This window comes from Peromyscus maniculatus, chromosome 17, assembly GCF_049852395.1.
Source record: "Peromyscus maniculatus bairdii isolate BWxNUB_F1_BW_parent chromosome 17, HU_Pman_BW_mat_3.1, whole genome shotgun sequence".
Lineage (NCBI taxonomy): Eukaryota > Metazoa > Chordata > Mammalia > Rodentia > Cricetidae > Peromyscus > Peromyscus maniculatus.
In genome coordinates, this window is record NC_134868.1 from 1,381,512 (window position 1) to 1,402,428 (window position 20,917).

A 20,917-nucleotide genomic window follows, 5' to 3' on the forward strand; every position below is an offset into this window, starting at 1 on the left:
GCTGTCCGGGCCCTGAGGCCATCCCAACAACAGAGTTCTATGCTAGAAGGCTCCACTCCACCTTGTCACATCCATGAGGGTCAGGACCCACTCAAGTGGCCTGCCATTAGTTGAAGTGAGGTTCTGAATTTAGGGTGCAGGTGAGTAGGCCATGAGGTACACTCAGGAGAAGTCAAGAGGAAGGAGACACTGTCAGGGCGGGAGGTACTTCTGCTGATGCCAGGGATGTCTTCAAGACAGGATCACCTCAGGCTGAGGGAGCCCCAAGGGGAGAGGGACAAGGGAGCCGAGCTAGTGTGGGGGTGGGGCTCCAAATGGGACCCAGTGAGCCAGGCCTCTAGGCTGGGATCCCTAAAACTGATGCCACAGCCCCACAGCAGTGAGGTGAGGTCTCCCTGGGGAAAGTTGCTTCCTGCCAGTTACCAGGTCCTCGGTTCCCACTCAGCATGTCCGAACTCCCTGGCTCATCCACACTGAAACTGCTCTTGTCTGGAGCTACGACAGTGGGTAGACTGTGTCCCAGTTATGCGGAAGGTCACCAGAACCAGGAGTCCTGGGCAACACAGCTAGATCCTCGCCTCAAAAAGGAAATTCGGGGCTGGGCCTGGTGGCACATCCCTTTAGTCCCAGCACTCAGGAGGCAGAGGCAGGCAGATCACTGTGAGTTCAAGGCCAGCCTGGGCTACACAGAGAGTTCTGAAACAGCCAGAGCTACACCAAGAGCCCCTATCTGGAAAAGAAGAGGAGGAGGAGTGAAGGAAAGGAGGAGGAGGAGGAGGAGAGAAGGGGAGGAGGAGTGAAGGGGAGGAGGAGGAGGAGGAGGAGTGAAGGAGGAGGAGGAGTGAAGGGGAGGAGGAGGAGGAGGAGGAGGAGGAGGAGGAGGAGGAGGAGGAGGAGGAGGAGGAGGAGAAGAAGAAGAAGAAGAAGAAGAAGAAGAAGAAGAAGAAGAAGAAGAAGAAGAAGAAGAAGAAGAAGAAGAAGATGAAGAAGAAGAAGAAGAAGAAAGTGTAGTAGTTCTGAAGTGGGGCTGGAGAGATGGCTCAGTCTCAAGAGCACTGGCTGCTCTTCTAGACCTGGGTAAGATTTCAGCACCAATGTGGCAGTTGCCAGCCATCTTTAACTCGAGTCCCAAGATATCCAATACCTTCTTCCCACATCTAGGGGCACCAGACATGCACATGGTGTATATACACACATACACACAGGCAAAGCACCCATGCACAAAATAAAATGAAATAATCTTAGAAAGAGTAGTGCCCGGTGGAAGTGTGGCCTCAGCACCATCCGCCCTGTGAGGAAGATGGCTGCCCTCCTTGCAGAACAGGGAGCCATGCTGTTCCGGAAACTGCAGTTATTTGGGTCCTTTTTCCTGTTTTGTTGAGTTAGGTTAGGTTTTGGTTTTGAGCCAGATCTCACTCTAGCTCAGCCTGACCTGGAACTCACTATGTTGCCCAAGATGGCTTTGAATTCACTACAGTAATCCTCCTGCTTCAGCCTCCCCACTCTAGGATACCAAGCGTGAACCATCAAGCTAAGTGTCTTTCATTGTAGTGGGGTGGTTATTTTTATAATTACGTATTCTTTATCTGTGTGTGTGTACACAGCATGCATTAATCTATGTGCCTGTCACTGTGTGTGTGTGTGTGTGTGGTGCCTGTCACTGTGTGTGTGGTGCCTGTCACTGTGTGTGTGTGTGTGTGTGTGTGTGTGTACACAGCATGCATTAATCCATGTGCCTGTCACTGTGTGTGTGAGTGTGTGTGGTGCCTGTCACTGTGTGTGTGTGTGTGTGTGTGTGTGTGTGTACACAGCATGCATTAATCCATGTGCCTGTCACTGTGTGTGTGAGTGTGTGTGGTGCCTGTCACTGTGTGTGTGTGTGTGTGTGTGTGTGTGTGTGTGGTGCCTGTCACTGTGTGTGTGGTGCCTGTCACTGTGTGTGTGTGTGTGTGTGTGTGTGTGTGTACACAGCATGCATTAATCCATGTGCCTGTCACTGTGTGTGTGTGTGTGTGTGTGTGTGGTGCCTGTCACTGTGTGTGTGTGTGGGGGGGGTGCCTGTCACTGTGTGTGTGTGGTGCCTGTCACTGTGTGTGTGTGTGTGAGATGCCTGTCACTGTGTGTGTGAGTGTGTGTGGTGCCTGTCACTGTGTGTGTGTGATGCCTGTCACTGTGTGTGTGTGTGGTGCCTGTCACTGTGTGTGTGGTGCCTGTCACTGTGTGTGTGTGTGTGTGTGTGTGTGTGTGTGGTGCCTGTCACTGTGTGTGTGTGTGGTGCCTGTCACTGTGTGTGTGGTGCCTGTCACTGTGTGTGTGTGTGTGTGATGCGATGCCTGTCAGTGTGTGTGTGTGTGTGTGTGTGTGTGTGGTGCCTGTCACTGTGTGTGTGTGTGTGTGTGTGTGGTGCCTGTCACTGTGTGTGTGGTGCCTGTCACTGTGTGTGTGTGTGTGATGCCTGTCACTGTGTGTGTGGTGCCTGTCACTGTGTGTGTGTGTGTGTGTGTGTGGTGCCTGTCACTGTGTGTGTGGTGCCTGTCACTGTGTGTGTGTGTGTGATGCCTGTCACTGTGTGTGTGGTGCCTGTCACTGTGTGTGTGTGTGTGTGATGCCTGTCACTGTGTGTGTGGTGCCTGTCACTGTGTGTGTGTGTGTGTGTGTGATGCGATGCCTGTCAGTGTGTGTGTGTGTGTGTGTGGTGCCTGTCACTGCAGGAGTATGGAAATCAGGACAGTTTTAGCACTTGTGTCTTTCCTCCTACCGTGTGGTTCCTAGGACGTAAACTCAGTTCCTAGACTTGGTGGCAAGCACCTTTACCTCGTGAGCCTTCTTGCCAGCCCTCAACCTCTTTTTGTTTTTATTTTTGTTGTTTTGCTTTGGTTTGGTTTTGGTTTTTCAAGACAGGGTTTCTCTGTGTAACGGCTCTGGCTGTCCTGGATCTCGCTCTGTAGACCAGGCTGGCCTTGAACTCACAGAGATCCACTGCCTCTGCCTCCTGAGTGCTGGGATTAAAGGTGTGCCGCCACCACCATCACCACCACCACCACCACCACCACCACCACCCAGCAAGCCCACACCAATACAGCATCCATTATCTGTGCATCTATCCACAGGTCTCTAACTGGTTTGGCAACAAAAGAATCCGGTACAAAAAGAACACAGGGAAGTTTCAAGAAGAGGCCACCATGTACACTGGAAAAACATCCACGGCCAGCATGGCCCGGGGCCCAGGGGGTCAGCCCAGCTGCCAGTCCACAGCCAGCCCAGGTGACAAGGCCATAACCCTCCTTAACTGTAAGCTTTCTGGAGGTTTAGGTGTGACCCAAACCACCTGATCCCTGTAGACAATCCAGCCTCACCCATACAGGGCTTGGGGAAGAGCGGGTGGCTAGATGATTTAGGGAGTCACATCTAGGGTCTTTTTTGATGAGGGATGGACAGTTGTCACCCAGACATCCCTGTGACTTTTGGCCCAGCTTCTACTGTAATTCTCACTTTTCTCAGGTTCCTGTGGCCCCTTCCCCCTGGCGAGTGGAGGTGACATGGTTCTCACCCTGCGGACCCTGGCCTTCCTCCAGCCCCCACCTGGGGGAGCGTGCCTCCAGACCCCGGTGAGTCTGGTGCAGCCACCAGGGGACCCCTCCTGAGCCTGGGGGAAGTAGAGGGCCCTGACACTGGGTCTCTCAGGAAGGAGACCCTGAGGAAAAGTGGGGGCATTTAACTCTGGATTCAGACCTGTCTATCATGGGGGCTGGAGACATGGGAGGGCGGGCCTCACCCTGCAAGGGCAGCACCTGCCAGGCTGGGTGTGGTAACTGGGGTCTAGACAGCCAAGCTGCCTCCTGAGCTCTCTCAGTGACACCTGAATGCTTTGGAGGCCCTGTGACCTCCCGTCTGTCCTGGGGGTCTGGCTGAAGCCTCCTCTCAAGGACCTGTGAGGGCATGGCATAAATACTGGAGCCTGGCATGGTGGCACTGGCCATGGCCCCATGAGCCCCATGGGCTTCCCGGAAGCTCCCTTAGAACCGGCCCTGGGGCTCAGGACAGCAGTGGTCCTGACTCCCTCTGGCCCTGCCTGCCAGCACCGCGAGTCCCAGCCTAACACAAGCTGTGGGCTGCAAACAGTCGGGGCCTGCTTCTTGCACACCTGGTGCTCCAGGACGGAACCAGCAGGGGTGAGGGGGGAACTGGAGCAAGACAGTAGCCTGCCCTGCCCTGGACCAGCACACCTGTCAGACCTGGGCAATGCCATGCCCTGCAGACACCCCACCTGATCCTCCTTAGTTTTCAGCTAAACTTTGATCCAAACAGACCCTTTGTTGGTTTGTTTGTTTGTTTGTTTCTTTGAGATAGGGTCTCTACATAGCCCTGGCTGTCCTAGAACTCACTATATAGACCAGGCTGGCCTCGAATTCACAAAGGTCCCCCTCCCTCTTCCTCCTGAGGCCTGAGATTAAACAAATGCACCATCATGCCAGGCCCAAGCCAGCACTTCCATTTTTTCGAGACAGGGTTTCTCTGTGTAGTTTTGGTGCCTGTTCTGGATCTCTGTCTATAGACCAGGCTGGCCTGGAACTCACAGAGATCCATCTGCCTCTGCTTCCCGAGTGCTGGGATTAAAGGCGTGCGCCATGACCGCCCAGCCTCCTGGCTCTTCTTAAAGGTCACTCTGCCAGAATGGTCACTGTCCATTACCCAGGTGCTGGGCACACACCTGCCATGGCCTCACTCACACAGCCTCTGCCAAACCTGCTCTGCCTGGTACAGTGTGTGAGGACCGTGTCCCCTGAGCTTGGCACACCTGTCCAGCTGTGCTCAGACGATGGACAGAGAAGCTCCAAGGTGGGCCATGCCCATGCACGCTGCAGACGGGAGGCTGCCCCTGTGAGGAAGGCCTCTTGTTGCCTGTGAGCCATGGCTACGCCATAGGCCACTGTGGCTAGACTCTTGGTTCTGACATCTCCAGAGGCATTTCATGAAGGGTAGGGACTCAGTGCCCACCCCTTCACCCCACTGCTCAGCTAGCTCTTTCTGGAACTAATCTGCTAGAAAGTTCTGAGAACCCCTGGGGACACAGGGACTGGGTGGCCACTAGTCTCACACTGTCTTTCCAGGCTCACAGCAGCTGGCAGAGGGCCACCACCCCACAGCCAACCTCGTCACCTGCCGGGGACTCTGGCAGCTTCAACTCGGATGTGTCTAATTAAGTTTTGGGAACCTGGTTGAGTGCCATGGGTGAATGGACCTCTGTCCTGCCAATTACCTCAGAAGCCCTGGCTGTGGCGAAGGCCGTTTCCTGGCTGCTCACCTACCTGCCTTGCCGTGATTTTTTTAAACAACAATTTGTTGGTTGACTGTGGATTGTTCATCTAGGGCTTTGTTCTGAGCACCCCATTAAAGTTTTTGACTTGTCTGCATTCCAGTGGTTTCAATCCGGGCTTGTCGAGGTGACAGGTGACAGCCTGGATACCATCACCAGCCCTAACAGCTTGTGGCTGCTGTGGCATGGCCCCTGCCCTGATTGGGAACTGGTTCAGTGCTTGCTTTAGCTAAAAGGTGCTGAGCTTCCCATCATGCCCTCTGCCACCTGAAGCCTTGTCCCCTCTTGCCCCTCAGTGGCAGCTAAGGGCCCTGCTCCCACAGTCTTCATCTGGCCTGTCCCCCTGGAGCCACCTACCAACCAGTGTCCCTGTGTCCTGACCCCACTGTCAGCCACCATCACCGCAGTGGCCAAGTGCCCTTTCATCTGCGCCCTGAGAGGACCCTGTGGCAGATGCTGCCTGCTGCCACTGCCTGCCCACGAGTATGTCCGCATACCCTGCAGATCCTGAGGACAGAGGGTGGCTTTGGGCTGTCACCGTAGTAACAGAGCACTCGAATCCACCCCAGCAGCTGTCTCCACTGTCAGCCTCTCCCCACCCCCTTCCTCGACCCCTGGCAGCCACTCATCTGGAGTCACCTGCTGCAGAGTGTCACTGAGGGCCACACATTCCACATGGCCTTCTGTATCCAGCTCCTGACACTGGTATTTTTTAGGTTTTGCTGCATTTAGAATGGATCACAGCCTCTTTTTAATTTTTTTTTGGGGGGGGGGAGTTGCCAAACAGGGTTTCTCTGTAGCCCTAGCTGTCCTGGAACTTGCTTTGTAGACCAGGCTAGACTCAAACTCAGAGATCTGCTGCCTCTGCCTCCCCAAGTGCTGGGATTAAAGGTGTACACCACTGCCCCACCTGACAGCAGCCAGTGTTCTTAACCACTGAGCCATCCTTCTATTTCCCAGAGCCTCTCTCTTTTTCACAGCTGGGTAATATGCCGTTCTAGACAAACCCCCAGCTGACGTGCAAGGAAACTAAAGGCAGAGGTCACCCCCAGCTTTCCCACCCTTTGGCTGCGCAGCCTTGAATTGAGCACCTTCTCAGCCAGCTCTCAGGCTGCATGGAAAAAGCTGCAGATTCTGGAAGCTTCTCTGTGTGAGGTGAGGCACACGAATAGGTGGAGAATGGTGCTGCCCCAGGAAGCTGGCAAGAGCCAGCATCATCCTAGAGCTGTTGACAGGCCCCACATCCCTGTGAACCCTGCTGGGGTCGCAAGTTTTCTTGGCCTCTAAGTGGAGAACTGCGTGAGATAGAATTCCTCAGGAAAACTGGCTGGAGGAAGGGGGGGGCGGAGAAGAGCCATGCAAATTAGATGCAAATGTGACACAAATAAGGGGATCATGCAAATTAGATGCAGACAGTATGGAAATGCCTCAGAAGAGGGCCTGAGGAGAAGCAAGCCGCAGGACAAAATACTAAGTGCGTTCCTTTGAGGACAGGGACCTCCAGCCACACGGGCCTCCAGCCTGTAGACAAGGGCGCCCTCTGGTGGATGGAGTCAGGACAGCAGCTGACCTGTCACCCTTCCCTTCACCCCCAAGCATGGTCAGGCCTCCCCAGAGGATCCCCTCAGGTGAACCCCCGACCTGTGCTCCCAGCCTCAGGTCGTTGTGGGGGTAATAAATAAGCAGGGCTGGCTGAGGGGAGGGTCAAACGTTCAGGGGTTCCCACTTCTCTTCCTCCACCAAATTTTTTGGCCTATTTGGCAAATTTTTTACCTAAGGACTTCTGCCTCCAGCCCCTCACTGGGGGATTCTAGGCAGAGGCCTGAAGAGGCCAGGGCTTCTAACAATGGTTAGTCCTGCTGGGGAATCTGAGACAGCAAGGACAAGTAGGAGCGAGCCTGCGTCTAACTGGAGAAGGCAGGCTTTACCTTCAAGAATTTCATGGCCCTGAGCCGGCTTTTGGAGCCTGGTGCCTATGGTGGGCACCTTACACAGCCTTGGTGCAGGGGGAGGGGCCTGGACCTGACTTAACTGAGTGTGCCAGGCTCTGCTGACTCCCCAGGGGAGACCTTGCCTTGGAGGAGGTGGGAATGGGGGGTGGACTGGGGGGGAGGAGGGAGGAGGTGGGAATGGGGAGTGGACTGGGGGGGGGAGAGGGATGTTTGTTTGATCTGTAAAATGAATAGAAATTTTTTTCTTTTTTTTACGTTTTATAAAACCTTTATTGACAGATAATTCACATAGTATGCAATTTGCCTGTTTACACAATTTGATGGTCCAGCATCCTCACAGGCCCAGGACACCATCTCCACTTTCTATTTTAGATCATCGCTGTCTTCAGTTTCATACACACATATAATGTATGGTGATTACATTCCACCTTATTTTTTTAATGAGCATAATATTTGCAGTTGTAATCATTTTAAGTTCACAATTCAGTGGCATGAATTACATTCAAGATATTAATTACACTCATGATATTAATTAATTATACTCATGATATTAATTACATTTGTGGTATTCATTGATTACATTTGCAGTATTCACTCATTAAAATTTCTTAATGATAAAAAAAAGAATTTCATGACCCATCGTGGATGCACTCAAGCCCCACGCTGCCAGAAGAAACCAGAGTCACCCAAAAGCAGGGCCCAGACTGCAGTTATGTCTTTAGTCACAAGGGGGAGCCATCAACCTAAAAAAAAAAAAAAAAAAAAAAACTAAATCCTGTCGCCAGACTCCACCAACAATCTAAAGACTGGAAGGAAACCCTCTGAGCCTCAATTTCCCTATATGTAGTGTGGGGAGGTCACAGGAACAGCCTTCTGGGAGAGGTCAGTGAGCGGAAGCCAGGAAAATGCTTTAGCATCCAACACACAGTTGGATAACTGTAAAGCGTGACTGTTAGCCTGGGCCCAAAGGGGCTGAACACTAGCAGAGCCCAGGTGTCGGGGGAGGGGAGCGTGGAGGTGGAACTGCCCTTCCTGACCCAAGGGCAGCATGCCAGCGCTTCCTGTGGGAAGAGGACTTGGGCTGCAAAGGTACGAGTTCCGCGGTAGAGGGCGCCGCAGGCAGGTGGGGCGGGGGTGGGCATGGGGGGCTCGGCCTGTTATCCCAGGACACCCAGGTCGCCAGTATCAGGCCGGCTGCGACCGCCCCGCCCAGCAGCAGGTGGCCTGCCAGCGACATTCCTCAGTGCCCAGCCAGGCAGCCGCTCCTGCCGGATGAAACGAAGTTGGGCCTGGCCGCGTGGGCCTCGTGTTTTTCCAACAGCCTCTTCAGCCACAGCCTGACCACAACCTAGATTCCGTAGGGCTAGCCACTTCGTGTTTGTGTTCAGCCTGGCCAGACAGTAGCAGGGCCAGGCCGGGGCCGGGGCCTCCCAGAAGGTCTGGCTGCCCAGCCTGAGGCAGGCTCTCCTCCTACAAGAAGCCCTGGTTAAAGCTACTTAGCTGTTATTTCCTTTTCTAATAGTTTTTGTTTTGAGACAGGGTCTCTCTATGTAGTTCTGCCTGGCCTCGAACTCACTACAATAGCTGTGGATGACAGAATTCCTGATCCTTCTGCCTCCACCTCTCAAGTGCTGGAAGGACAGGCATGTGCCACTGTGCCTGGCTGGGCTTCTAAACCTTAGAGTCAGTTTGGGTTGGGGTGGTAGCCGGCTGAGTGTGCACTCCAGGGTTGTGTGCGATGGGCCCACTTGTCTGTGTGACCCGTTTCTGTGTCCCAGCTGTCCCTGCCTCGGTCTCCCCAGCTGGGAATAGGAATCCATTAGGACATAGGCACACACCTTTATTCCCACACTGGTGATGTGAAGCAGAAGGCTCTCAAGTCCCAGGACAGCCTGAGCCACATGAAAGCCCCTGTCCCAGCTGGCATCAAGCAGGCAGTGACCAGCTTCTGTTCAAGTGTTGGCAAGGTCTAACCCAGCTGAGGGCCAGCTGAGTGCTAAGGTCACGTCCACATACCCGGGCAGTTCCTGCTGAGCATGGCTTTGCCTCAAGCTCCAGACTTGAAGCTCCTAGGGGCAGAGGCTGGTCCTTGGACAAAGTCATGGATCAAAGTTCACCTACACCCTACTCAGGTGCCTGAAACCCTCACAAACTCAAGACTTGAGTCTCTGAGTCTAGTCTGGGAAACCCCTTTCACCCTTGAAAGCCCACATTGAAAACACTCTATCCTCCAGACCCTGACCCTTCGAGAAGGAGTTTTTGTTTTGCCTTGACTTTCTGACTGGGGTTCCTAGGGGTCATTATCAAAGCACAGCTCTACATGTAGCCATCTTGGGAGTAGGGTGTGCCCTGTGTGCATGCCTATGTGTATCTGTGTTCCACACAGGCTCCTCACACTATAGTGTGAGCGTATAGTGTATAGTGGGCTAACCTATACACTTCATGAAACAGACGGGGATAGCCTGGCCCTCTGGGGGTTCATGTCTCCAGAAACCCTCAGGCAGGAAGAGGGAGTGGAATCTGTGGCCTCACCTCTGCCTGGCTGGTCCTCAGCCTGGCTCAGCGTGCTCCAGCACCGTCTGGGGCCAGGCAGCCTTTGAGGACATAGCTGAGGTTTGGCGCCGCTGCCTGGTCCAGGCCTGAGTCAGCACAGGGAGGGAGTCTGGTCTCGACTGCAAAAGCAGCTGGGATCTTGGAGGCCTGGGCTTCCCCTAGCCCACCCCATCCTTGGGCTTCAGAGGGTGGGATGTGCCCAGTGCACCCAGCTGTGGGCAGCTGGACTCTGTAGGACATAATAGGAGAGACGCTGAGGCCACTGGTCCCAGCATCCTAGGCTGAGGTGACGGGGGCACAGGTGGGTGTGGTGTGACCTGAGGCATGGGGCTCCTTGGAGGTGACGGTGTCCTGCCTGGTGCACCTGCAGGTGCCCTAGGATGACAGACACTAGTTAGGGGTCCAGAGGTGCTGGGGGGTAAGGGAGGGAATATCTGACTGTAAGGGACAGAGATAGGGCGTGGCCAGGGAAGCCTGACCTCGGGCCTGATGACAGACATGTTGGCTCTGACGGACACACTGGCTCTTTGGCCTGGACAGCGGCCCTGGGTGAGGCCGTGTCTGTCTCCCCATGTCTACGTCCAACAGCTCGGAGTCCCCTCTCCCCAGGCTGATCTCCTGATCACCTGCTAACGCCCCCACCTGGGGCCTGGGCGTGATCTCTGTTCCCACCCCAAGGCATCATCCCCCAGTGGTGTCCCTGCATCTCCCACTAACTGGAGCCAGTGCCTGCCAGGCCAGCTTCAGCCCTCGGGGTCTGAGACCAGGACAGACCCATCCCTGCGGCTAATGAGAGAGACCGAGGGTGGGGGAGTGGTGGGCGGCCGCGCCAGGCCCACAGGGTCCCTACAGAAGAGGCAGAGATGTTCTGCCAGGGCTGAGCTGTGGCGAGGGGGTGCTGGGCCATGTGGGAAGAACAGACCCCCATGCCACCAGAGAAGCATATACTAACAGTGAAGTAGAGCTCATGGGGAAATGGGGGGGTCCTGATAAATTGTGCAACTTAGACTGGGCCAGCAAGACGGCTCAGCAGGTAAAGATGCCTGACGCACAAGCCTGGAACCCACGCGAAGGAGGAGAGAGAAAATCAACCCCACAAAGTTGTCCTCTGACCTCCATCCTCTTGTGACATAAGCATGCCTGCCCACACATGTACAAAATGCACAGAGAGAAAGAAAGAATAAATCCCCTCTGGAGGTCTCTTGTTCTGGAAACTGCTCCCCTAGACCGCAGGCTATGCCAGCCACCGCCATGCCCTGCCTACCCCACCTCCCTGCCAAACCCTTACGCATCCTTCAAGACCCAGTTCCTAGCTGGGCATGGTAGCTCACACCTGTTCTGCAGTGCTCCTGGTAGAAGGAGAAAGATCAGAAGTTCAAGGCTATCTTTGGCTGCATAGTGAATTTGAGGCCAGCCTGATCTACATGAGGCCCTGTCTCCAAAACCAAACAGAAATGGTTTCTGTTTGCTGTGTCCTCCAGGTTAGAGTGTCCACACTGGCTGAGGCTTTCTGCTATGAAAGAGGACCCAGCCCTTCTCCCTAAAAGCTAGTCCTGGGCCCCCAATGCACTCCGTGTACATTAAGCTCCCTCAAAGCAACTCCAGTCTCCAGGGCCACACCGCCAGCCTTCGGTGCTCGGCTCTCTTGCCGTCCTTCCTCCTGGAGTCTGCTGTTTTCAGACTTGTTTTAAGTATTTTACTGGTCCAAGATTTCTCTCTACACCACAGTGTGAGGAATTTTAAGAACCCCTGGTTCTAAAATTATAAAATCTAAAATGTCGGGGGCGGGACATTGGGCCTCCTGTGCCCTGAGCTGACCTCAGGGTGGCAGGACCCGGGTCTCTGAAGGGTCTTGGCCCTGATCCCTACCCCCCCACCCCACCCCCCGCTAAGGGGCGCGTCCTGGCAGCCTTGCTGGGGGTGGAGGGGGTGATGGATTTTCCAGAAGCTGTGGCTGAGGTTCCAAGAGGGAGGCTGGGTCTGAGCACCACGGTAGATGGAAGCCAGAGCAGCTGCCAGTACGGGCCGGCACCCCTTCTCTTGGAGTCTCAATCTCCTCGTGTGGAAACTGGGGGGATGCTGTCCTGTCAGTGAACAGGCAGAGAGGGGAAGAGGTCCACAACCCTCTTGGCCCAGCTAGAGAGAGGCTTCCACTGACCCCACCCCACACTAACAAAGAGACCAGGGCCAGGCCAGTCACCCCCTAAAACCCAGCTGGCAACTAAAGAAGCCCCAACACTTTCTCAATGAAAGGTATTTGGCAAGATGACCGGACACCTCATTAGGGGCCTGGACTGCAGCAGGCTCCCCTTCCTGCTGCTGGGGAGCTGCAGCGGTGGGGGTTACCTTGGGCTCCCCCAGGCCGCTCTGACCACAGCTCTGGGTTTTAGAGACGGCTCTAAGCTGCCTGTCTAGTTCCAGCGGAGCCCTGGGGCCACCTCAGAGGCCGGGGTCTGGATTTGCCAGCTTTTTCCTGGCCCTCTGGAACCCACATCCCTCGGGGTACGGGAAGGTGTTCCTGCCGTGGGTGAAAATGACCCCTGCCAGGAGGCGCTTGCCGCACAGGGGAGCATGTGAGTGGCCAGGCCTAAGCAGAGTCTGAAGTGGAAACATCTGTGGGGTGGCCACATGGGGAGGAACCGGGGTCCACAGGAGTTGACCCTAAAGGGGATCCTGTGTGCTTGGCTGCTGCCCAAACTTGCACGGTGGGTAATAAGGAGGGGTATGGAGCCCTGGGTGAGGAGGAGCCCCTGCTCCGCTCCCTGACAGGACCCTGCCTCCAGGAAGTTAGCCCGTCAGAGTTCTATAACTATTTCTTGGGGCTGGGGGTAGGGCTCAGTTGGTAGAGTTCTCGCCTAGTGTACACCAAGCCCTGGATTCCGTCCCTGCTGCTACAGAAACTGGGCACACACACCTGTCATCCCAGCACTGGGAAATCCAGGCAGGAGGATCAGGTCATCTTGACGACATGGTTTTGAGATCTCAAACCAAAATGATCCTTCTCCCAGGGACCCCCACTCTCTCCAGGTCGAGTTGCAGGGATCACAAAGGGTCTCTGGGAAGCCGCACTCCTGTTGGGACTCACAACCCAGACATCAGTTTCTCTGGAAAATGGGGGCATGACCAGCACACCTGTGCTGTGGAGTCAGCCTGCTCGTCCACTGGAGTTCTTTTTGAATATTTATTTCATGTCTGAGTACTCTATCTGCATGTACGCCTTTATGCCAGAAGAGGGCATCAGACCCCTCTGAGATGGTTGTGAGCCACCATGTGGTTGCTGGGAATTGAACTCAGGATTTCTGGAACATTGGCCACGGCTCTTAACCTCTGAGTCATCTCTGTAGTCCCCCACTGGAGTTTTGAGCAGGTCCAGATTCTGCCATGTCCTGACTGCCCATCACCTGAGGCGAGGAGGGCACCAATGGTGCCTTTAGCTGGCATAGTTGGCCAAAGTATGGCTGGTTCTCAGCATGAAGGTACCCAGGCCAGCACAGTGGACTCTGTTGAGGAGGTCCAAGGCAGTAATGGTGGTATGGCTATTACCTGGGGGGGGGGGTCCCCAACAGGGCCCTTCCTTGTCCTATAGCTCTTGGCCCCCAGCCAGGCCCAGCCAGCAGCTGTTACATATTGTTTTCTGCTCAGGGCCTTGGCTCATAGCCAGGTGCCTGGCACAGGTGTAGCATGCCACTTGGGGGTCCCTGAGCTGCGAAACCCAGGATTCTGTGTGCCTCCAAGCCTTGTTTGGTGGGTTTTGGTTTTCTGAGACGAGTTGGCTCTGTAGCCCAGGCTGGATATCAGAATCCTCCTGCCTCAGCGGCTCAGTGCTGGGATCACAGCCCGCTCAGGTTGTCTTGTGTGTAGCATTCAGCCCCACCCACTCAGCCCCATCCTTTTCAAAAGACACAACAGGCCGGGAATACAGCATTTTTAATTGAGCCCCATAGCACCTTGTCCCCAGCCGAGGGCATTCCCAAGCACCATGGCATCCGCCCCCTGCAGCCCTAGCTTCCACTGCATGGGGACCCCAAAGCACCTTCCCCACACTCCATGGGGCCAACCTGGACCCCCACTCACACCCACCCACTGGAACTTTATTTCAATAAATATGACCTCAGAACCAAAGCTGGGGCAGGGAGTCCCACAAAGCTCACAAACAGGCTGCGACCCAGGCATCCGAAATCAAGGACAGGGCCTGGGAGTGAGCCAGAACCTGCCTCTCAGCAGGAGTGAGGCCCGGCCTCAGGTAACAACCATGTCTCCAGCCCTGGCTTCACCACAGAGCCTCGGCTGCCTGCCCAAAACATCACCATCCTGGAGTTTTTGTCTTGACCAAATTCTGGGCAGGAGAGGGGACCCGGAAGCCTGGGAACAAATGGGGCAAGGCTTTCTGAAGACACCGGAGTCTAAAGCGAGGCGGAGGAGTGAGGTCGTGGACCAGGTCACTGTCCCGGGCGCACGCCCAAGGGGTCGGTATCTCCGGCTTGGGCCTGGGCACCCCGGGTGGCCTGACCCATCTCCCTGCGGACGTCACCCAGTGCCGATGCTGGGTTCTCCAGCAGCCGTTGGAAGAGACTGGGCCTGGCGGGGGGCTCACGGCACTGGAAGGTGACAGCCGTGCCCGCGTCCGCCTTCATCTCCCGGGAGAACCCGTCGGAGGAGCCATCGAAGCAGCGGCCGATGGCTATCTCCTTGGCCAGCCGTGGGCTCTGGTCAGTGACCGTATAGACGCCATAGTTGTGGCCGAGCGCGTCGAGCGGGGCGAGCATAGCGAAGGCGCTTAGGTCGTCGCCGTCGGGAGCGAGCGGCGGGTGCCGGGCGAGGTAGTCCTGCAGGAGCGTGTTGACGGCCACGCGGCGGCAGCTGCCCTGCGGGGTCACAGTCACCAGCGTCCGGTCCACCTGGCGCTGATCGAACAGCATGCCGCCGCACTTGAACTCCACGCAGGCGGCCGAGGCGCCGGGGCGCTCGGGGTGGCGCACGCTGCGGGTGTCCCGAAGGCCGTAGAGGCGGCCGCGCGTGGCCGCGTGGGTGCCGCCCGCGTTGTGCGAGCGCACCATGTACTCCTGCGGGCCCTGCAGTCGCACCTTCAGGAAGCACGCGCGGAACTCCTGCGGGTTGGGCCACCAGGCCAGCAGGTCTCCGGTCCACGAGGCGGGTGCGCCCTCACGGAACGGCACCACGTCGTACTCGTACTTGTCTGCCTCCACGCGCGAGAATCGGAAGTGGCTGTCGGTGACCGGCGCGTCCTCACAGTCGCGCAGGCGGCGCCACGGATACACGGGCCCGTGCGCCTCGGACTCGCGGCCCGCGCGTGGGCGCGCAAGGTTCACGCGGAAGCCGGTGCGCTTGAGCGCTGGGTCGTCGTGGTCTGTGCGCTGGTAGCCGAGGCGCTCCAAGTAGGGCTGTGCTACGCCCACGGCGGCTGCGGTCGCGCGTGGCCGCGACGGCGCGGCCTCCAGCTCCTCGCCGCCCAGGGTCGCGGTCACCAAAGCCGTGTAGGCGTCGGGCCGCTCGGCGTCGCAGAAGGCGGGCACGCACGCGCCGTTGGGCCCGGTGACGGCGCTGTCGAAGCGGCCCCACGCGCGAGGGTTGCCCGTGAAGCCCGGCGCGGGCTCCAGGTTGAGCAGCGTCACCACCACGCCCTGCACCTGCTCGGCGGGCGCGAAGCGGTCGGTGCCGTAGGCGCGGACCTTCACGAAGCAGCGGCGCCGCTCGGGCACGTCCAGGTTGAAGAGGCGGCGCTCGCGCACGGTGAGCGCGCCCACGAGGAACGCGCGCTCCTCCCTGCGCACGCGCGCCGCCACCTCCTCGCGCCGGAAGCCGCCTCCCCCCTGCTCGTCCCCCTCCACCTCCCACAGGCCGCTCTCCGGCTCCAGCGACCAGAGCGCCAGAGCCTCGGCGTGGCCGGGCATGCGCACGTGCTCGGCGTCCACGCGCACGGCCGCGCGCGCCGCGTGCAGCTGCTCGGCGGAGCCAGGCGCGCGCAGGTCCACCGCGAACATGCCGTAGGTGCGCAGTGGCGCCAGCTCGCCAGAGCTGTCCAGGAAGCGCAGGTCGCTGGACGCCGCGGACGCCGACGCCAGGTCACGAGGGTCCACGAAGGTGACACGCGCCTCTACTGGTCCGGCGTAGGGACGGCCGTCGGGGTATCGGAAGGTCCCGGGCGGCAAGACCAGCTCGCCTAGAGCTGGTGCCGCCGCCTCCTCCTCCGCGCCGCCCAGAGGGATTGCACCGCCGCGCTCCGCGTCCAGCAGCACTGCGGCCGCCTTGCGCAGCGCACGGACCTCGTGGTACACGCCGGCGCCGCGGGGGTCGAAGGGCAGCACGCGGACGCTGTCCACGAACTCGCCCCTCGGGTCCACGAAGGTCACCACGAGGCGCTCGGTGGCCGGCGGCACCTCGATGGTGAAGTCGCCCTGGTAGGAGGTGAAGCCGATGGGAGCGCGGCCCAGCAGGATGTTGGCGAAGCGCAGGGGCTCCCCAGAGTCCGCAGCCACCACGCGGCCCCTCACCAGCCCCCGACGGGGCAGGCACTTGCGACAGCCACACTCGGCCACCACCTTCACCGGGAGCACGTAGCCGGAGCAGCGGATTTCCCTGCTCTCCAGGCGCAGCGCTGAACAGCAGCGAGAGCCCGCGTCCCCACAGCGAGGGCTGGAGCCCACGGGGCCCGGGCAGCGCGTGTCCGCGCACAGGCCCACGTCTAGGTAGGCGGGGCTGTCGCTGGACTGGCCACAGTCGTCCGGAAGCTTGATCAAGTGTTCCTGAGGCCGGGGGTCGCAGGCTGGCTGGCCGGGAGCTGGGGATTCCACACAACCAGGTCAGGGGAGGGGGACTGAGGTTGGGGGCGTGGGCTGGGCTCAGGTGGGGCGAGGCCGGGCCGCTCACCGAGCACCGTGAGCTGGGCGGCGCGGGAGCGCACGGCGCCAGCCTCGTTCCAGGCCTTGCAGTGGTACTCCCCCGCCTGGGCCTCGCGAAGCCCCCGGAGCTCCAGATGCGGCCCGGACCCGTGCTGGCGCCGGTCCAGCAGCGTCCCGTTGTGGAACCTGAAGAAGGTGGATGACATTGCAGGGATCTTAGGGATGGTGGCCCGACTACTCGGTTACTAGGGCTAGGGAGTGGCTTCCTGAAGCTCAGCCTTCTCCCTGGGCCTCTCTGCACTCTGAACAAAGGAGAAACTGAGGCGGGCATTCATTCTCTCCTGGGAGGTTTTTGTTTTGTTGAGACACCGCTGTGTACCCCAGGCTGCCTTTGAACTCTTGATCCTCCAGCCTCTACAGGCTGGCCCATCAGGCCTGCTCTGTTTTTCTTCTTCGGAGACATGGTCCCACCACCATGTAGCCCACACTACTTCAAGCTCACCACAATCCTCCTGCCTCAGCGCTGGGATCAGGTGTTCATCACCGTGCCTTAGGCTTTATAAGTACCACAGGGTTACAGAACTCCTGCCAACCCAGCGCCGGCCCAGTCCCCTGAGTTGGTGAAGACACTCACCAGGAGTATTTCTTAGGCATGGGGGTCCCCGAAGCCTTGCAGCAGAAGGTCACCTTCTGACCTGCCTCTCGCACTCGCGACTCAGGGTGCTTTAACAGGTATGGCTTCCCTGAGGGGACAGGAGATGGCCAATTCCGACCCTGCTGTACCCCAGAGACCCCCTTTTCCTCCCATTCTCGCAGGGACAGCCCGCCTCACCCTGGACTGTCCACAAGTGAGTCACGTCTTGTTTTTTCCCCCTTGGCCTGGAACGTCCTCCTCTGTCCCTCACTCCCATGTTCTTGGCTGCAAGGACACTCACCTAACGCTTTAAGGACGATGGTGACCGTGGCTGAGTTGGAGCTGTTGGCGTGGGCCTGGGCTGTCCCCGCAGAGAAGCCGTTCATCTGGGCACTGACGTTGGCCTGGCTGCCAGCGCAGACTCCAGGCACCCGGAAGGTTCCATGGGTGTCACTGATGGCTACTGTGCCAGGTCGGGCTGGAAGGAAGACCCTGGCTCCGGCCAGCTGTTGCCCAGACGGGGTGACCACTGAGCCCGAGAGGATGTGGTCAGGGCACCCGCAGGTGTCAGAGCTACACCCTAGGGGACATGGGGTGCAGAGGGCAAGAGAACTCAGTCATTCTACAAACGTGTAAACCCCGCCCCCATCGACTCCCCTGGGGCTTCGGTGTGGCTGGAGCGAGCCTGGAGACAGGGATGAGTGCGCACAGCTGGACCAGGGGGAGGAAGCTGGGTCCAGAGGCGCAGGGAAGAAACTCCAAGGAAGGGACCCCAAGAGGCGATTCATAAAAGATGGCGAGGACATCCCCGGGAGCACCTAGGCAGGAGCTGGGCGCGAGGGGCTGCCTTGGACAACATCTGTCTCACTTCCAATGCTGCTGCTTCTCCGCGAGATGGAAAATTACAGCGGAAACGAGAGCAGAGGCGCCAGGTGGGGTGGGGTCCCCACCATTGGCCACCTCGTGCCCCCACCCTATGAGGGCCTGGCTGCAGCTGTCCGCAGACCATGTTTGTGGAGCCCAGGCCCGAGTGGAATTTCCAGTCCCTTCTGGCTGGCCTCCTGGCTGGCCCTGGGAGGGCCTGGGCATCGAGTCTGCCAAGGTGTGAGCGCGTGTCTGCGTGGGCGAGCAGGACAGGCGGAGGCTGAATGCTGAATGCGTGCGCTCAGAGTGTGCCGCTGGCTTCAGTCTGCACACGGGGCTATCTGTGTGTACACCGGGGGAAATGACCCCCAAGTCTGCCCAAACCTGCCCGGCATCCACCTACCCCTTTGCATGGTCTCTGCAGCGAGTTCAGGGCCTAGGATTCTACGCCCAGTAAGACCGCGTTCGGTTGTGCGCAGTCACGGCCCAATCCGGCAGAGGAGGAAAGCGGTTGCCAATATTGGGCCCTTCTAGGCCGGCCTGTGTCCCTTTTCAGGCCCTGCCCTTCAGGGCCCCCGCTTCAACTAGTCCAGCCCTCGGGGCTCCTTATGTAGGCCCTGTCCCTCCTACCTGGGCACCGGGACCTCACGCACTTCTGCGCCTCCTGGGGGCTCCCAGGACACGTATCCCCAGACGAGCTTTGACAGCTGCGGCGGCGCAGGCGACGGCCTGGACCGCAGCTCTTGGAGCAGAGACCCCACGCGCCCCATGCGCCCCACGCGGCCTCTGCGGAGCAAGGGGGAAGATGAGGTGGAGCTGCTCACCCCCGCAGTGAGTGAGGCTCACCCCCGCAGTGAGTGAGGCTCACCCCCGCAGTGAGTGAGGCTCACCCCCGCAGTGGGCTCTCTGGACTGTGAGTCCGGTTCCCCCGGCTCCCCGCCAGGTGCGTTCCTGGTTAGCCCTGCTGTTTCCCATCGGTCTTGAACACGATGGGGCTCAAGCCACCCCCCAGCACTGAGCAGTTCAGGATGGGCCTATGGGGTCCTGGCATGCACCACGTGCCACCTGCGCCCAGCTCCTCCCCTCAAACCAATGCCCACACGGCCCCACCTGGGTGGACATCCAGGCCCTGCTGTCACTGGGCCTTACTCCTCAGGGTCACACTTTCTATGTTCCCGCCCGCCCAGGACCACCGGCCGCGCCCTTACCCAGTGGGCAGCGGAAGCGCACATGGTAGTTGGAGCAGCGGCGGCCTCGCGGCTGCTCCCGATTGAGACACCAAAAACCGCGTGCTGGGTTGGCATGTACCCGCTCGCCCACGGAGGCCGGTAGCGCCCAGTCTGTGGTGCGCGCCTCCAGCGCCAGCGGCCGCGGGCACACGCGCGCGGGACCGTAGTAGAAGCGGATGGCGGCCAAGCTCTCGAAGTCGCCATCTCCTCCCGGGTGGTCCACGTTGAACCACGACGTCCACTCGCTGGCCTCTGCGGGCACCGCGTGCTGAGCCTGGGCCCCCACCTCCCTCCAGCCCCTGCAGCTTGGGCCCCTTGGGTCAGGGCTTCCAGGAGCTGCGATGTCCAAGGACTCCTCACTCCCCCCACCCTCCCCCATAACCCCACCAGGCCCAGGTCACACAGGCCGGTTGCAGAGGCGACTCACCCTCCCAGTCCTCCAGGGCTGGCGAGGGCTGGCTGGGGTCTGGCGGCCGTCCTGGAAGACCCTGGGCGGCTGCAGTGCGCTCCTCGGTAGAGGTGGCGTCTGTAGGAGTGCAAGGAGGTGCAAGATGGGGGCTGCTGAGACCCCCTTCTGGTGCGACAAGGGAGTCGTGACCACTGCGCTTCATGGGGTAGGAAACTGAACCCTAGCCCTGGGGACTGCAGCGCCCTCCCCTCGGCTGCTAGTCCCATTACCAGCAGCGGACCCTGAAGCCCTACCCCTCTCCAGCGGTTGGGTGACTATGTCCCACTCTGCCCCTCCAGGCCCAGATGTTCATCAAACACAAGTTTAGTCGCATGCATTCGGCAGTGAGTCTGCCCGCACACCGCTGCGTTCTCTTCCTGAAGTTCCTCCTGTTCTACTCTTCCCGGGCTCTCTAGGTGGGACTCAAGGTACCAACAGAGAAGTACTTGGCTTCTCTGGCCTCCAACTTTCCAAGATGGACTAGGAGGGGTGACGGGTTCAGGCGAACCCCTTCTTCCTGGGAAGTGGGCCTGTCACCAGCCCGCGGGGGGACGGCTCCGACCACTTCGCACAGGTTTCGAAACCTGGCGATTTAGGGTTCAAAGCCTTGGCCTGGTGCTCTATCCCGGGAGAGGATGGAAGAGGTCTCTTTCCGGCGCTTTCTGCGAAGCTCGTGAGATGCCTCCCACCCCGTTTTCTGCGCGCAGGGCGGTCACTCTCGGAGGTCCCGGGGCATCTCACCTCGCGCTCCCGCTAGGTGCGCGACTGCGATGCAGAGACAGAGCAAGGGCAGCGGTGACGCCATCGCCAGGTCGCAGCGGCTCGGCGAAGCGCTCGGATCCGACTGGGGCGGGTCCGGCGGCTACTAGGGACTGGTGGGGGCGGGACGCGGACGAAAGCCACGCCCTGTAAACCGTAGGAGGTTGCTCTTCTTCGCTGCCTCCGCCCTCGGACTGCGGTGTGTCCCGCCTTCCCCCTCCGCCTTCTCCAACCGGGTCCTGCGCCGCGTGGGAGGCGCCATTTGGTCTTAAACTTGAAGTTGCTTCGGCGGCTGGAAGTT

The 20,917-nt window shown here is 58.8% G+C and overlaps 2 protein-coding genes across 6 annotated transcripts in view; one reads left to right on the forward strand and one right to left on the reverse strand.

Annotated features, from left to right (window-relative positions):
* Pbx4 (PBX homeobox 4) overlaps window positions 1-5,414 on the forward strand; it is a 44,168-nt gene extending 38,754 nt beyond the window's left edge. For all 4 annotated transcript variants that reach the window (XM_006995486.4, XM_015988930.3, XM_076553020.1 and 1 more), the window contains 3 exons: window positions 3,111-3,264; window positions 3,502-3,608; window positions 5,112-5,414. In XM_006995486.4, the coding sequence (XP_006995548.2) occupies window positions 3,111-3,264; window positions 3,502-3,608; window positions 5,112-5,204 (354 nt within the window). In that variant the 3' untranslated portion in view covers window positions 5,205-5,414. The remainder of the gene's footprint in view (window positions 1-3,110; window positions 3,265-3,501; window positions 3,609-5,111) is intronic.
* Window positions 5,415-13,705: 8,291 nt separating this feature from the next.
* On the reverse strand, window positions 13,706-20,709 carry Cilp2 (cartilage intermediate layer protein 2). Of its 2 annotated transcripts, XM_006995485.4 has the most exons (8): window positions 20,599-20,709; window positions 19,837-19,935; window positions 19,389-19,661; window positions 18,811-18,966; window positions 17,618-17,896; window positions 17,317-17,425; window positions 16,711-16,868; window positions 13,706-16,621 (listed from the first exon to the last, which is right to left on the reverse strand). In XM_006995485.4, the coding sequence occupies exons 1-8, from the start codon at window positions 20,660-20,662 to the stop codon at window positions 14,262-14,264; spliced, it is 3,498 nt and encodes a 1,165-aa protein (XP_006995547.1). In that variant the 5' UTR covers window positions 20,663-20,709; the 3' UTR covers window positions 13,706-14,261. The 2 variants fall into 2 exon arrangements, with proteins under 2 accessions (XP_006995547.1, XP_076409136.1); XM_076553021.1 differs by lacking the exon at window positions 20,599-20,709 and having other exon boundaries at window positions 19,837-20,035.
* Between the last annotated feature and the right edge of the window lie 208 nt (window positions 20,710-20,917).

Bases quoted from the DNA above. Each gene is read 5' to 3' on its own strand.
- Cilp2 (XM_076553021.1), bottom strand. From the start codon at position 20,020: ATGAAGCGCAGTGGTCACGACTCCCTTGTCGCACCAGAAGGGGGTCTC. The intron at 17,897-18,810 runs GTAGGAGGGACA...CATGTCCCCTAG, and splicing joins CGTGAGGTCCCGGTGCCCAG to GGTGTAGCTCTGACACCTGC. The intron at 16,622-16,710 runs GTGAGCGGCCCG...TGGAATCCCCAG, and splicing joins CGCCCAGCTCACGGTGCTCG to CTCCCGGCCAGCCAGCCTGC.